General features: G+C 38.3%; 1 protein-coding gene across 2 annotated transcripts in view; it reads right to left on the bottom strand.

Moving 5' to 3' along the window:
• Positions 1-16,159, bottom strand: part of antxr2a (ANTXR cell adhesion molecule 2a) — a 238,778-nt gene that overhangs the window by 169,149 nt on the left and 53,470 nt on the right. For both annotated transcript variants that reach the window (XM_055161292.1, XM_055161293.1), the window contains 2 exons: positions 14,593-14,653; positions 13,245-13,340 (listed from right to left, as the gene is read on the bottom strand). In XM_055161292.1, the coding sequence (XP_055017267.1) occupies positions 13,245-13,340; positions 14,593-14,653 (157 nt within the window). The remainder of the gene's footprint in view (positions 1-13,244; positions 13,341-14,592; positions 14,654-16,159) is intronic.

The following is a 16,159-nucleotide window of genomic DNA, read 5'->3' as shown; positions in this document are numbered from 1 at the left end:
TGTGTGTCTCTGTGTGTCTCTGTGTGTGTCTGTGTGTGTCTCTGTGTGTGTCTCTGTGTGTGTGTGTGTCTCTGTGTGTGTCTCATGTGTGTGTCTCTGTGTGTCTCTGTGTGTCTCTGTGTGTGTCTCTGTGTGTGTCTCTGTGTGTCTCTGTGTGTGTCTCTGTGTGTCTCTGTGTGTGTCTGTGTGTCTCTGTGTGTCTCTGTGTGTGTCTCTGTGTGTGTCTCTGTGTGTCTCTGTGTGTGTCTCTGTGTGTCTGTGTGTCTCTGTGTGTGTCTCTGTGTGTGTCTCTGTGTGTGTCTCTGTGTGTCTCTGTGTGTCTCTGTGTGTGTGTGTGTCTCTGTGTGTCTCTGTGTGTGTGTCTCTGTGTGTGTCTCTGTGTGTCTCTGTGTGTGTCTCTGTGTGTGTCTCTGTGTGTGTGTGTCTCTGTGTGTGTCTCTGTGTGTCTCTGTGTGTGTGTGTGTCTGTGTGTGTCTGTGTGTGTCTCTGTGTGTGTCTCTCTGTGTGTCTCTGTGTGTGTCTGTGTGTCTCTGTGTGTCTCTGTGTGTGTGTGTCTCTGTGTGTGTCTCTGTGTGTCTCTGTGTCTCTGTGTGTCTCTGTGTGTCTCTGTGTGTGTGTGTCTCTGTGTGTGTCTCTGTGTGTGTCTCAGTGTGTGTCTCTGTGTGTCTCTGTGTGTGTGTGTGTCTCTGTGTGTGTCTCTGTGTGTGTCTCTGTGTGTGTCTGTGTGTGTGTGTGTGTGTGTGTCTCTGTGTGTCTCTGTGTGTGTCTCTGTGTGTCTCTCTGTGTGTGTCTCTGTGTGTCTCTGTGTGTGTCTCTGTGTGTGTCTCTGTGTGTCTCTGTGTGTGTCTCAGTGTGTCTCTCTGTGTGTCTCTGTGTGTGTCTCTGTGTGTGTCTCTGTGTGTCTCTGTGTGTCTCTGTGTGTGTCTCAGTGTGTCTCTGTGTGTGTCTCTGTGTCTGTGTGTCTCTGTGTGTCTCTGTGTGTCTCTGTGTGTGTCTCTGTGTGTCTCTGTGTGTCTCTGTGTGTCTCTGTGTGTGTCTCTGTGTGTGTGTGTCTCTGTGTGTGTCTCTGTGTGTGTGTGTCTGTGTGTCTCTGTGTGTGTCTCTGTGTGTCTCTGTGTGTGTCTCTGTGTGTGTGTGTCTCTGTGTGTCTCTGTGTGTCTCTGTGTGTCTCTGTGTGTCTCTGTGTGTGTGTGTCTCTGTGTGTCTCTGTGTGTGTCTCTGTGTGTGTCTCTGTGTGTCTCTGTCTGTGTGTCTCTGTGTGTCTCTGTGTGTGTCTCTGTGTGTGTGTCTCTGTGTGTCTCTGTGTGTCTCTGTGTGTCTCTGTGTGTGTCTGTGTGTGTGTGTGTCTCTGTGTGTCTCTGTGTGTGTCTGTGTGTCTCAGTGTGTGTCTGTGTGTGTCTCTGTGTGTGTCTGTGTGTGTCTCTGTGTGTGTGTGTGTCTGTGTGTGTCTCTGTGTGTCTCTGTGTGTGTCTCGTGTGTGTCTCTGTGTGTGTGTGTCTCTGTGTGTGTCTCAGTGTGTCTGTGTGTGTGTCTCTGTGTGTTCACGGTTCATTCTGGTTACTGACACACTGTACGTCTGAGCAAAAACTGGTTTTGTAATATTTGAATTTACTGAAGTGTTTTTTCCAGGATGTGTTTTTCGAGCTTGGAGAGAGAAAACTGCACTCACTAAATAAATAAATGAATAAATGAATAAGTAAAGACTATTATAATATTATGACACATTTACAGATATTTACGGATTATTCTGGAATGTTTCTCTAATTTAAGCTCAGTTCTGTGAAAGTGGAAAGAGGAAGAAGCATTTAAATAAACTCGTCTTATTTTCAGTCATTTATATAAAACAGTTTTATTTCAGAGACAGTTTGGATCAGTGCAGACGAGTCTCTGCACACACTTCATTCCCACCAGTGACACACACGTGTGTGAAAACTCTGTTATATTTTATATATATTTAACAGGGATGTGACGAGATCCAAATCTCACAGTACGATATTTATTGTGATATTTTGAAGAGGCTGATATAGTTGTAGACAGGACTCTTTTTTGCTTTTAAAATACCTTGACAAGATTTTGGTGTGAATTATTTTTGTCATAATCCCAAGAATTCAAGTAAAAAACTGATTTCTTCATATTGAAAATGAATCATGGGAAATGTATTTCCTGATGTTTATAATGGATTTAAGGAAAGGAACTTGTGATTTGATAAACTGTGACAGTCACCATATTTTTATGTGGCCACATCAGTTTGACAAAGTCTGATCACGTCAGATCTCAGACGTTCAGCAAGGCCAGACCTGGTCTGGACTTGGATGGAGACACTGGGAAAATCAGGAGCCACAGGAGGCACCAGTCATATAAAAAAAGAAACTCTCATTGTGTCCTTAGGCAAGACACTTCACCCACATTGCCTAGTGTGAAAGTGTGTGTGTGTGTGTGTGTGTGTGTGTGCGTGTGTGTGTGTGTGTGTGTGTGTGTGTGTGTGTGTGTGTGTGTGCGTGTGTGTGCGTGTGTGTGTGTGTGTGTGTGTGTGTGTGTGCGTGTGTGTGTGTGTGTGTGTGTGTGTGTGTGTGTGCGTGTGTGTGTGTGTGTGTGTGTGTGTGTGTGTGTGTGTGTGTGTGTGTGTGTGTGTGTGTGTGTGTGTGTGTGTGTGTGTGTGTGCGTGTGTGTGTGTGTGTGTGTGTGTGTGCGTGTGTGTGTGTGTGTGTGTGTGTGTGTGTGTGTGTGTGTGTGTGTGCGTGTGTGTGTGCGTGTGTGTGCGTGTGTGTGTGTGTGTGTGTGTGTGCGTGTGTGTGTGTGTGTGTGTGTGTGTGTGTGTGTGTGTGTGTGTGTGTGTGTGTGTGTGTGTGCGTGTGTGTGTGTGTGTGTGTGTGTGTGTGTGTGTGCGTGTGTGTGTGTGTGTGCTGTGTGTGTGTGTGCGTGTGTGTGTGTGTGTGTGTGTGTGTGTGTGTGTGTGTGTGTGTGTGTGCGTGTGTGTGTGTGTGTGTGTGTGTGTGTGTGTGTGTGTGTGTGTGTGTGTGTGTGTGTGTGTGTGTGTGTGTGTGTGTCGTGTGTGTGTGTGTGTGTGTGTGTGTGTGTGTGTGTTGGAGGGGCCGATGGTGCTGACTGGAGCTTCAGTCAGTCTGCCTCAGGGCAGCTGTGGCTGCAGCTGTACTTTACCCTCAGTGGGTTTGGAGACTCTGTGTCTCTGTGTCAAAAGTCTGTGAAAAGTTCTATAAACATAAAGACTCACAGTGATACAATATCACAATATTTCATTTATTTTTACGTCCCTGTTATTTTATATTTAAGCCATTTGTCCCAATACAAAACAGTAATAATATGACTAATAATGTAGAGGAGACGTGTCAAAATCAACTTGGCCCGGGGGCCAAATTTGGCCCATGATATAATTATATTTGGTCCACGAGATCAGATCAAATCTGTATCAGAGCTGCTCACCGACTACAGATAAACTACAGAGACATGATTTATTTAAAATGTTGTTATTATTTTATTTTCTGTTTGTTCTGGATTCAATATTTAAGTAAAACTTTTATTAAACATTTATTTTAATAAGAAAAGATTTAACATTACAGATCTCCAAAGAAGAGAAAACATGCAGATGTTGTTGAAATTTTTCAATAAATATTTCGTTTGTCCCACGACTTAGTCCCAGTTTTGAATTTTGGCCTCTGTGAGTTTGAGTTTGACTCTCGTGATGTAAACACTTTCTGAACTGTGTTTTTGAGACTGGAAGCGACAGAACTGCAGTTGAAAACAGCAAAAAAATGATGAGTTAATTAAATGAAAACAGTAAAATAAATAAATTCAAATGTAAAAACTGAACTAAGCAAATGTGAGCCTATTAAAAGTGCGTCGTGTGAAGCGGTGGTTTGGAGCCGCTCGCTCGTCTCGCCGCGGTTCAGAGTTCATTCCCATTATTGATATATGTCTGTGTGAAAAGTGCTCTGGCGGCGCGTCCAACTGCCAACATGGACGACATCTGTTCCACATACGGGACTCGCGCGTCCGCAATTATAGCCTGCCCCCCCCCACACGCCCCCCCGCCCCACGCGCACGCAACCCACACGCGCGCAACCCAAGACCGGGGAATAAATAGTCCCAAGTGGGCGAATGTGAGCGCGCCCAAACTGAGAAGGACTAGCAACCAGACATCTGCTAACGGCTCCCATCAACGCAAGTTTCTCAAATCAAAAAAATAAAAATAAGGAAGTAAATATGTTCGGGTGGGTATTTTTAATGGAGACGAAATGTCAAAAATAAAACTTGAGCGGCGGCGTTGGCAGGAGGAGACGGGAGGAACGGGAAGAGGTGCCAAGTTTTGAAAAAGGGAAAGAGATCGAACATACTGTGAGTCCAGAATAAACTCGGGCGCTGACACGGAGACTTCAGACTGCAGGGGGCGCTCAAGGAAATCTGCTGATGCCATTGTACAGACATACGCTCCACCAGAGACATCAGGACGGGGATTTGAAGAGTAACAGTGTGTGAGCAGGATCCAGCTCCAACAGGCTGCTGCGTGTGACTGTGTGTCTGTTCCGTTTCTGTAAAATTGTTTGTGGAGGTAGAAAAGGTCTACAACCCCAGTTCCAATGAAGCTGGGACGCGCTGTAAAACTTAAAAAAATACAGAATACCATGATTTGAGTTTCATTGTTGACAAAAGCGCGCGTTGCATGCTGGGAATTATTTTGGTCGGCGGCAAGAAACACTAATTCAACATGACGGACGGAGCGAGAAAACACGTAAAGGGTATTGATCCCGGTTATTTATCCACTCTAACGGCAGAGGACCCAAGACCATTTGACCAGAAATTGGTCATAAGCATCGACGGACGACAAATCACCCTTTTCAACCCCGACAAAAAGGTGGACCAAACCAAATTTCTGGTCAGAATCACCAACTACCTGGACAAATATTCACTTGGGCGATATCCACAATGACTTGGTGGAAACTCCTGGGCCATTCACAGCAGAAAAGATGAAAACCTCCAAGAGTCTCGATGTGTTGTTGAACTTGTTGGAGTCCACGGTTTGTTAGGATCTTCTACGTTTGCTCTGCGGATGTTTGAAAGTCGTTTAATTCACCGTTAGTGGTTCTTTTCACTCAGAATACGAAAAAGACATTTTCCTTCTTCCGTGCTTCTATTTGTGCATCTGATAATGCAGCAGGAATTTACCATTATCGGGGATAAATACGCGAGGTTACGCACTGTGTTTGACGCTACCGTGTTTCTTGCCTCCGACCAAAATATTTCCCAGCAGCAACGCGGGCTTTTAATAACAATGAGTGTGTAAGGTGTAAAAGGAGTTTCCCTGAAGGGCTCAGTCATTCACCAGCGAGGACGTGGCGAGGTTCACCACTTTGTGAACAACTGCGTGAGCAAAAAGTCCGACAGTCCAATGAGGTTCATTTGGTCTTCCGATATTCTATGTTATTAGGTTCTTTTTTCCAGACCCAGAGTGTTATGTCATACCTGACAGTTTGTTCTGTTCATGAGCGTCTTCCTCAGAGTCACGTGATGTTGCTGTGACGTGTCTGGTCAGCTGATTTAAACAGGTTTTGGTGTTTTCCGTATTTCGATTGCTTCGAAGCAATCGAAATATGGAAAACGTGCCCACAGGACTGTAAACCGGGATGAGGGGCTTTTTTACTCTCACACACCTGGGACACTGTCCTGAGGAAGTGGGACTGCAGGTGGCGCTGTCGTCCTGCCTCCACCGGTAGGAAAACAGCGCCAAAGCCTGTTTAAATCATCTGAGCGACACGTCACAGCAACATCACGTGACTCTGAGGAAGACGCGAGTGAGCAGAACAAACTGTCAGGTATGAAACAACACTCTGGGTCTGAGAAAAAGAACCTAATAACAGAAAAAGTCCGACAGTTTAAGAACAACATTTCTCAACGTACAGTTGCAAGGAATTTAGGGCTTTCATCATCTACGGTCCAAAATATCATCAAAAGATTCCAAGACTCTGGAGAAATCTCTGCGTGTAGGAACGTTGGAATGTGTTGCAGGCATCAAATTGAAAATGAGTGAATATTTGCATAAAAACAATAAAGTTTATCAGTTTGAACATTAAATATCATGTCTTTGTAGTTTATTCAGTTTAATATAGGTTGAAAAGGATTTGCACATCCTTGTATTCTGTTTTTTTTTTGTTTTTTTGAGTTTTACACAGCGTCCCAACTGGAATTGGGGTTGTAAATAAAGTAGAGTATGTGACTGTTAAATGTTGAGATGGGACAATAATCAACGAGCGTAATCAGAGATCGCAACCTGGTCCAATTAAAACTTAACAACATACACTGAAAGAGAAAGGAACTGTTAGAATTAGTGATTATCTGGAAAACTATTCATATTTTACTACACAAATACATAGAATTATAAATAGATCATCATTATTATGAGATTTTGAGACACTCCCGTTGCTCGAGCTCGATCCTTCGTGGAGTTATGACCAAAAACACATATTTGACCTCGGTTACCTTGACCTTCAAGTGACCTTGACCGGTTTCGACCTGTAACATCCAGTGCGCCCCGGTTATGTGTGTGCCAACTTGTGTGATGATTGAGTGAATAATTTAGGCTGCAGATGGTTCAGAAATTGCCCAAATTGAAGAGATTCTTTATAATGTCGTGACCTTTCAATTGACCCGTGTGACCTCAAATGACCTCGGATGCTCAACAAACTTTTTTGCAGCATCGGGCACGAGGGATTGACCCACGTATCAAATTTGGTGACAATCGGTCCATAAATGGTGAAATTATCACGGGTGGACAGACACACACACACACACACACACACACACAGGGTGAATACAAAACCTGGTCGACCCTTCAGGGACCAGGTAAAAACATCGTTCATTGTGATAAAAAGAGTAAACAATAATTGTCTGAATCGTTTGTGGGACATTTTGTATAATCGTGAACAAAGAAAATCAGCATTTTATCCCTAGAGTTTGCAGAAAAAGTCATTTATCCAGGACGTTCTCTTCTAGATCTTTGTTGTTTTCACTTATAACAAAGTAAAATTATGTAACAGTTGTTTAAATATAGAAACTATTCATAATATTAAATTAAATTCTAATTATTAGAGGTGCAACGGTTCATGTATTCATGCTGAAAAGTTTTGGTACAGGACGTTTGGTTCGGTGCAGGGCTGTGCACGAGTGTGTGTGTGTTTATATTCCACCACTTCATGTGCAGCTACACTTTAATATTCACAAGAAACTCGTCTGTGTTTGGGGCAGGGACGGGCATTCGATGAAATTTTCTTAATCGATCGTCAGAAGAATTAACGATCGATTATCGATTAATCATTAACGTTTTTATATTAAAATGATCATCATTATTATTACTATCTGCACTAATCTGCATAAATAAATTCAACTTTACGACATATAAACATAACGACTCTAGATCCACATCAGCTGTTTGACATTATAATGTGTTTAATTCAGTTTTGTTCAAATCTCACAGAAACAAAACTTAAAACCACATCACTAATTTACATAAACTAAGTGAAGATAAAACTCCAGCTCTTGTGTCGCTGATGTGGTTCAACTTGTGTTGGATTAAAAGACATGACTCAGGTGAATACAGGTCAGTGTGACCAGATTTGTGTTTGTCAAAACCAGGACAGCGTACGGGGGGAGGGGGGCGGGGCCTCGTCATCCACATTGAGCGACTCTCACCTGGAAAAACTTTTCCCACTGGACACAGAAACATATGTGCTGCTTTATCCACTGTGCACATGGACTCACACTTGTCCCAACGCAACGGAAAGTGTGGAATTTCTTCTACAAATCCTGGTTAAATCCACATTTGTGCTTCGGTTCGTTACAGACTGACCCACTGTTTGTGTCTCGCTCCTTCTGATGCAGAGACACATGTACACACCTGTTTGGTCACGACACACAAACATACATTCAGTTTGTCCAATTAAAATGAATGTAATCGATGAAATTCTTAATGATCAATTATTGATTAATCGATTAATCATGCCCAACCCTACTTTGGGGTGGTGTTTCCTGCAGCGCTTTATAGTTAGGGCGACCACCTTCACAACAGTTACCCCCAGACTTGACTACGTCCCTCAGAACCACGTGAATCCTCACCAAAGTGCACTCGTCGACCCTCACTCCCCCCCAATACCCACAACAAGCTCCATCCACTGGGGACGTCGCACCTGCAGCAGATCTGCTTTTACTGCAGACAATGTGGACAAGTTGGTTTTTCTGGCCAGAAATCTGAAGATTGAGTCAAAGTTCATGCTGGAACTGTTTTGTTTACTGTTTACAAGGATTTTTTATTTTTTTTTTTTAATAATATTTCAAACGTTTGTTGCTTATTCGAGAATATTTTATTTAACTTATTAGTTTTACTGAGCAGCACTTTGCATTTATTTTATTTTCCAGTTTGTATAATATTAAAACTAATTGTTGGTTTAATAAAAACATAATTTGGCATTTTGTTCAATTTGCATCTGTACAGAAAATGAACCGAACTGTGACCTCAAACTGAAGCACTGAACTGTGATTTTTGTACCGTTACACCCCTACTCATGATTCATATCTATAACAGTCTTAAACAGTCGCAACTTTAATAATTATTGTGATGTCATCGTTATTCACAGTGATTTTGGCCATGAGAATCATAAACTCCTCTCAGTGTAAAGTGTTGTTTGTGTAAAGTGTTGATTGTGTAAAGTGTTGATTGTGTAAAGTGTTGTTTGTGTAAAGTGTTGTTTGTGTAAAGTGTTGATTGTGTAAAGTGTTGTTTGTGGAAAGTGTTGTTTGTGGAAAGTGTGATTTGTGTAAAGTGTTGTTGTGTAAAGTGTTGATTGTGTAAAGTGTTGATTGTGTAAAGTTGTGTGTAAATGTGTGTTGTTTGTGTAAAGTGTTTGAAATTGTGTAAAGTGTGTGTGATTGTGTAAAGTGTGTTGTTTGTGTAAAGTGTTGTTTGTGAAAGTGTTGAGTGTTGTGTAAAGTTGTGTGATTGTGTAAAGTGTTGATTGTGTAAAGTGTTGTTGTGTAAAAGTGTTGATTGTGTAAAGTGTTGAAGTTTGTGTAAAGTGTTGATTGTGTAAAGTGTTGTTTGTGTAAAGTGTTGTTTGTGTAAAGTGTGTTTGTGTAATGTGTAAAGTGTTGTTTGTGTAAAGTGTTGTTTGTGTAAAGTGTTTGTAAAGTGTTGTTGTGTAAAGTGTTGATTGTGTAAAAGTGTTGATTGTGTAAATTGTGTAAAGTGTTTGTTGTGTAAAGTGTTGTTTGTGTAAAGTGTTGATTGTGTAAAGTGTTGTTTGTGTAAAGTGTTGATTGTGTAAAGTGTTGTTTGTGTAAAGTGTTGAAATTGTGTAAAGTTGTGTGTAAATTTGTGTAAAGTGTTGTTTGTGTAAAAGTGTTGTTGTTGTTTGTGTAAAGTGTTGATTGTGTAAAGTGTTGTTTGTGTAAAGTGTTGTTTGTGTAAAGTGTTGATTGTGTAAAGTGTTGATTGTGTAAAGTGTTGATTGTGTAAAGTGTTGATTGTGTAAAGTGTTGTTTGTGTAAAGTGTTGATTGTGTAAAGTGTTGTTTGTGTAAAGTGTTGTTTGTGTAAAGTGTTGATTGTGTAAAGTGTTGTTTGTGTAAAGTGTTGTTTGTGTAAAGTGTTGTTTGTGTAAAGTGTTGTTTGTGTAAAGTGTTTTTGTGTAAAGTTGTGTGTAAATTGTGTAAAGTGTTGTTTGTGTAAAGTGTTGTAAATTGTGTAAAGTGTTGTTTGTGTTAAAGTGTTGTTTGTGTAAAGTGTTGTTGATTGTGTAAAGTGTTTGATTGTGTAAAGTGTTGATTGTGGTAAAGTGTTGATTGTGTAAAGTGTTTGAGTGTTTTGTGTAAAGTGTTGTTTTGTGTAAAGTGTTGATTGTGTAAAGTGTTGATTGTGTAAAGTGTTGATTGTGTAAAGTGTTGTTTGTGTAAAGTGTTGTTTGTGTAAAGTGTTGTTTGTGTAAAGTGTTGTTTGTGTAAAGTGTTGTTTGTGTAAAGTGTTGTTTGTGTAAAGTGTTGATTGTGTAAAGTGTTGTTTGTGTAAAGTGTTGTTGTGTAAAGTGTTGATTGTGTAAAGTGTTGTTTGTGTAAAGTGTTGTTTGTGTAAAGTGTTGTTTGTGTAAAGTGTTGATTGTGTAAAGTGTTGATGTGTAAAGTGTTGTTTGTGTAAATTGTGTTGTTTGTGTAAAGTGTTGATTGTGTAAAGTGTGTGTGTAAAGTGTTGATTGTGTAAAGTGTTGTTTGTGTAAAGTGTTGTTTGTGTAAAAGTGTTGTTTGTGTAAAGTGTTGTTTGTGTAAAGTGTGTTGTTGTGTAAAGTGTTGTTTGTGTAAAGTGTTGTTTGTGTAAAGTGTTGAGTGTTGTGTGTAAAGTGTTGTTTTGTGTAAAATTGTGTAAAGTGTTTGTGTAAAGTGTTGATTGTGTAAAGTGTTGTTTGTGTAAAGTGTTTGATTGTGTAAAGTGTTGTTTGTGTAAAGTGTTGATTGTGTAAATTGTGTTGTTTGTGTAAAGTGTTGATTGTGTAAAGTGTTGTTTGTGTAAAGTGTGTTGTGTGTAAAGTGTTGTGTAAAGTGTGTAAAGTGTTGTTTGTGTAAAGTGTGTTTGTGTAAAGTGTTGATTGTGTAAAGTGTTGATTGTGTAAAGTGTTGTTTGTGTAAAGTGTTGATTGTGTAAAGTGTTGATTGTGTAAAGTGTTGTTTGTGTAAAGTGTTGATTGTGTAAAGTGTTGATTGTGTAAAGTGTTGATTGTGTAAAGTGTTGTTTGTGTAAAGTGTTGTTTGTGTAAAGTGTTGTTTGTGTAAAGTGTTGATTGTGTAAAGTGTTGATTGTGTAAAGTGTTGTTTGTGTAAAGTGTTGTTTGTGTAAAGTGTTGTTTGTGTAAAGTGTTGTTTGTGTAAAGTGTTTGTGTAAAGTGTTGATTGTGTAAAGTGTTGATTGTGTAAAGTGTTGATTGTGTAAAGTGTTGTTTGTGTAAAGTGTTGTTTGTGTAAAGTGTTGTTTGTGTAAAGTGTTGTTTGTGTAAAGTGTTGATTGTGTAAAGTGTTGATTGTGTAAAGTGTTGATTGTGTAAAGTGTTGTTTGTGTAAAGTGTTGTTTGTGTAAAGTGTTGTTTGTGTAAAGTGTTGTTTGTGTAAAGTGTTGTTTGTGTAAAGTGTTGTTTGTGTAAAGTGTTGATTGTGTAAAGTGTTGATTGTGTAAAGTGTTGATTGTGTAAAGTGTTGATTGTGTAAAGTGTGGATTGTGTAAAGTGTTGTTTGTGTAAAGTGTTGTTTGTGTAAAGTGTGTTGATTGTGTAAAGTGTTGATTGTGTAAAGTTGTGTGTAAATTTGTGTAAAGTGTTGTTTGTGTAAAGTGTTGTTTGTGTAAAAGTGTTTTGATTGTGTAAAGTGTTGTGATTGTGTAAAGTGTTGTAAATTGTGTGTGTTGTTTGTGTAAAGTTGTGTGTAAAGTGTTGTGTGTAAAGTGTTGTTTGTGTAAAGTGTTGTTTGTGTAAAGTTGTGTGTAAAGTGTTGTGTGTAAAGTGTTGTTTGTGTAAAGTGTTGTTTGTGTAAAGTGTTGATTGTGTAAAGTGTTGTTTGTGTAAAGTGTTGTTTGTGTAAAGTGTTGTTTGTGTAAAGTGTTGATTGTGTAAAGTGTTGTTTGTGTAAAGTGTTGATTGTGTAAAGTGTTGTTTGTGTAAAGTGTTGTTTGTGTAAAGTTTGTTTGTGTAAAAGTGTGATTGTGTAAAGTGTAAAGTGTTGATTGTGTAAAGTGTTGATTGTGTAAAGTGTTGTTTGTGTAAAGTGTTGTTTGTGTAAAGTGTTGATTGTGTAAAAGTGTGTTGTTTGTGTAAAGTGTTGTTTGTGTAAAGTGTGTGTTTGTGTAAAGTGTTGATTGTGTAAAGATTGTGTGTGTTGATTGTGTAAAGTGTGTGTGTGATTGTGTAAAGTGTTGTTTGTGTAAAGTGTTGTTTGTGTAAAGTGTGTGTGTAAAGTGTTTTGTGTAAAGTGTTGTTTGTGTAAAGTGTTGATTGTGTAAAGTGTTGTTTGTGTAAAGTGTTGTGTGTTGTTTGTGTAAAGTGTTGTGTTGTTGTGTAAAGTGTTGATTGTGTAAAGTGTTGTTTGTGTAAAGTGTTGATTGTGAAAGTGTTGATTGTGTAAAGTGTTGTTTGTTGATTGTGTAAAGTGTTGTTTGTGTAAAGTGTTGATTGTGTAAATTGTGTGTGTTGATTGTGTAAAGTGTTGTTTGTGTAAAGTGTTGTTTGTGTAAAGTGTTGATTGTGTGTAAAGTGTTGTGTTGTGTGTAAATGTTGTGTGTGTGTTTGTGTAAAGTGTGTTGTTTGTGTAAAGTGTTGATTGTGTAAAGTGTTGTTGTGTAAATGTTGTTTGTGTAAAGTGTGTTGTGTAAAGTGTGTGTGTTTGTGTAAAGTGTTGATTGTGTAAAGTGTTGTTTTGTGTAAAGTGTAAAGTGTTTGTGTAAAGTGTAAAGTTTGATTGTGTAAAGTGTTGATTGTGTAAAGTGTTTGTTTGTGTAAAGTGTGTTTGTGATTGTGTAAAGTGTTGTTTGTGTAAAGTGTTGTTTGTGTAAAGTGTTGTTTGTGTAAAGTGTTGTTTGTGTAAAGTGTTGATTGTGTAAAGTGTTGTTTGTGTAAAGTGTTGTTTGTGTAAAGTGTTGTTTGTGTAAAGTGTTGATTGTGTAAAGTGTTGTTTGTGTAAAGTGTTGATTGTGTAAAGTGTTGATTGTGTAAAGTGTTGATTGTGTAAAGTGTTGTTTGTGTAAAGTGTTGATTGTGTAAAGTGTTGTTTGTGTAAAGTGTTGTTTGTGTAAAGTGTTGTTTGTGTAAAGTGTTGTTGTGTAAAGTGTTGTAAATTTGTGTAAAGTGTTGATTGTGTAAAGTGTTGTTTTGTGTAAAGTGTTGTTGTGTAAAGTGTTGTTTGTGTAAAGTGTGTTTGTTGTGTAAAGTGTGTGATTGTGTAAAGTTGTTGTAAATTGTGTAAAGTGTTGTTTGTGTAAAGTGTTGATTGTGTAAAGTGTTGTTTGTGTAAAGTGTTGTTTGTGTAAAGTGTTGATTGTGTAAAGTGTTGATTGTGTAAAGTGTTGTTTGTGTAAAGTGTTGTTTGTGTAAAGTGTTGATTGTGTAAAGTGTTGTTTGTGTAAAGTGTTGATTGTGTAAAGTGTTGATTGTGTAAAGTGTTGTTTGTGTAAAGTGTTGATTGTGTAAAGTGTTGATTGTGTAAACTCACTGATGGTTTGCTCGTTGACGATGAAGCTGCAGACGACGCCCTCACTGCTCCGGCCCAGAGCGAAGCCGTTTCCTCTGAGCACCAGGTTGAAGGATTCTGTACAAGACCAAAAACAAACTCAGGTCAGATGAGCTGGTCTTGGTCAGGACTTCACCTTAGTCAGTGTTGGGGAGTAACAGATTACTTGGTACCGGAGTAATCAGAGTACAAATGATGAGCAACTGTATTCAGTTACAGTTACTGTTTCAGTGAGTGGTAATTGGATTACAGTTACTTTGTTCAAATAAATGGATTACACAGCAGGATTTTCCTGTTTTCACATTTTGGGCTGTATCCCTTTTTTTTTTTTTTTTTTCCCCCCGGTAATTCCACTCATTCCCGGAAACTAAACCAGGTCTAAACTAGATCTAAACCAGGTCTAAACCAGGACTAAAACCAGGATTAAAACCAGGTCTAAACCAGGACTACAACAGGACAACAGCAGGACTAAAAGCAGATCTAAACTAGATCTAAACCAGAACTAAACCAGAACTAAACCAGAACTAAACCAGAACTAAACTAGAACTAAACGAGGACTAAACCAGACTAAACCAGGACTAAACCAGAACTAAACCAGGACTAAACCAGAACTAAACCAGAACTAAACCAGGACTAAACCAGGACTAAATCCTGCTGTGTGGACGTGCTTCTTCGTCTTTTATCAATAATATTTTTAATTTGGTTCAGTAAAATCTGGATTTTTCATTTTCTTTTATCAGACAAAACTTCTTATGTGAAGATTTCCTCGTCTTTGTTTCTCTACAACAAAATCAAGTAATCCAAAGTAATCAGATTACATTACTCACTTTAAGTCATTTAATGGATTACGTTACAAACTACATTTTGGGGTGTGTAATCTGTAATCTGTAGGGGATTACATTTTAAAAGTCACCTTCCCAACACTGATCATACATCATATTACAATGATTTAACACAAAAAAATTATCCAGGTTATGTAAATCACTGAGGTTATTCTACAGATCGAAGAGGTTTAGGCTGAAGTTTTAACACTTCTTTTGCCAAAACCCTATTAACATATAAAACAAGATACAAGACGGTCGAACTATTTACAGAAAACAACACAAAACTCATCTTTAAAGATCTTAAATCTTTCAGTCTACACATAAACAATCCAATATATGAGCATATTAGTGTGCGCTGCCGTGTTTCGTTTGATTCACTGCATTTAAATAACACCACTAAATCTAAGTTTTTTTTGTTTTTGCATTAGATTAATTTATTTTTTTTGTTATATTTGAATGTTTCTGTAGTGAAAGTAAAGTGTGAGAGTGAGAGCTGCAAGACTCACGATTCACACAGACGCTGGACGGCTCCACGCTCAGGATCTCTGTGCACGAACGCTTCAGAATCTACACAAGAATAAAAAAAAAAAAACACACAAAACATAAATAATAAATGTAAAAGAAGCATATGCATGTGGATGTGGACGTATATGCACTTTAAAAACACAAAAGGAGCTTCACTTTACACTTTCTGGTGTGGACAGAAAGACGCAAAAATATTTATAGTCAGATAAATATAGATAAAAAAAAAAAAAAAAAAGTATTATAAAAAATCTAAATAAAAATAAATAAATAAACTAATAAATAAATACATAAAAAATAAACTAAAAAATAAATAAATAAATAAAATAAATAAACAAATAAATACAAATAAAATTAATAAATAAATTTAAAAAACACAACACAAACTGGAGTGACACGAACGCACACAAACATCAGGCAAACTCGAATCTACTGCTGCAGCTTCCTCCTCTCCGTCTGTTTGAGAATCAATTTGAAGATTTAACCAAGTTAGACCTGTTATAGTCCGAATTTAGACCTGATTTAGACCTGGTTTAGACCTGGTTTAGACCTGGTTTAGACCTGTTATAGTCCAAATTGAGACCTGATTTAGACCTGATTTAGTCCTAATTTAGACCTGATTTAGACCTGATTTAGTCTTAATTTAGACCTGATTTAGACTTGGTTTAGACCTGGTTTAGACCTGGTTTAGACCTGTTATAGTTTAGACCTGATTTAGACCTGATTTAGTCCTAATTTAGACCTGATTTAGACCTGATTTAGTCTTAATTTAGACCTGATTTAGACCTGGTTTAGACCTGATTTAGACCTGTTTAGTTTAGACCTGATTTAGACCTGGTTTAGACCTGATTTAGTCCTGATTTAGACCTGATTTAGACCTGATTTAGTCTTAATTTAGACCTGATTTAGACTTGGTTTAGTCCTAATTTAGACCTGATTTAGACCTGGTTTAGGCATGATTTAGACCTGATTTAGACCTGATTTAGACCTGGTTTAGTCCTAATTTAGACCTGATTTAGACCTGATTTAGTCCTAATTTAGTCCTAATTTAGACCTGGTTTAGACCTGGTTTAGACATGATTTAGACCTGGTTTAGACCTGGTTTAGACCTAAATTTAGACCTGATTTAGACCTGATTTAGACCTGGTTTAGACCTGATTTAGTCCTAATTTACACCTGTTTTAGTCCTGTTTTAGACCTGGTTTAGTCCTGGTTTAGACCTGTTTAGTCCTGGTTTAGACCTTGTTTAGACCTGATTTAGACCTGTTTAGACCTTTGTTTAGACCTGGTTTAGACCTGATTTAGACCTGGTTTAGACCCCTGTTTAGACCTGATTTAGACCTGGTTTAGTCCTGATTTAGACCTGGTTTAGACCTTGTTTAGACCTGATTTAGACCTGGTTTTAGTCCTGATTTAGACCTGGTTTAGTCCTGGTTTAGACCTGGTTTAGACCTGGTTTAGACCTGGTTTAGTCCTGGTTTAGACCTGGTTTAGACCTGGTTTAGTCCTGATTTAGTCCTGGTTTAGACCTGGTTTAGACCTCTGTTTGTC

The sequence above is a fragment of the Boleophthalmus pectinirostris genome, unplaced genomic scaffold, assembly GCF_026225935.1.
Source record: "Boleophthalmus pectinirostris isolate CB_2022bp ecotype Guang Dong unplaced genomic scaffold, ASM2622593v1 HiC_scaffold_4, whole genome shotgun sequence".
Classification (NCBI taxonomy): Eukaryota; Metazoa; Chordata; class Actinopteri; order Gobiiformes; family Gobiidae; genus Boleophthalmus; species Boleophthalmus pectinirostris.
The sequence above is the reverse complement of the archived record's forward strand: the minus strand, read 5'-3'. Positions and strand labels throughout refer to the sequence as shown.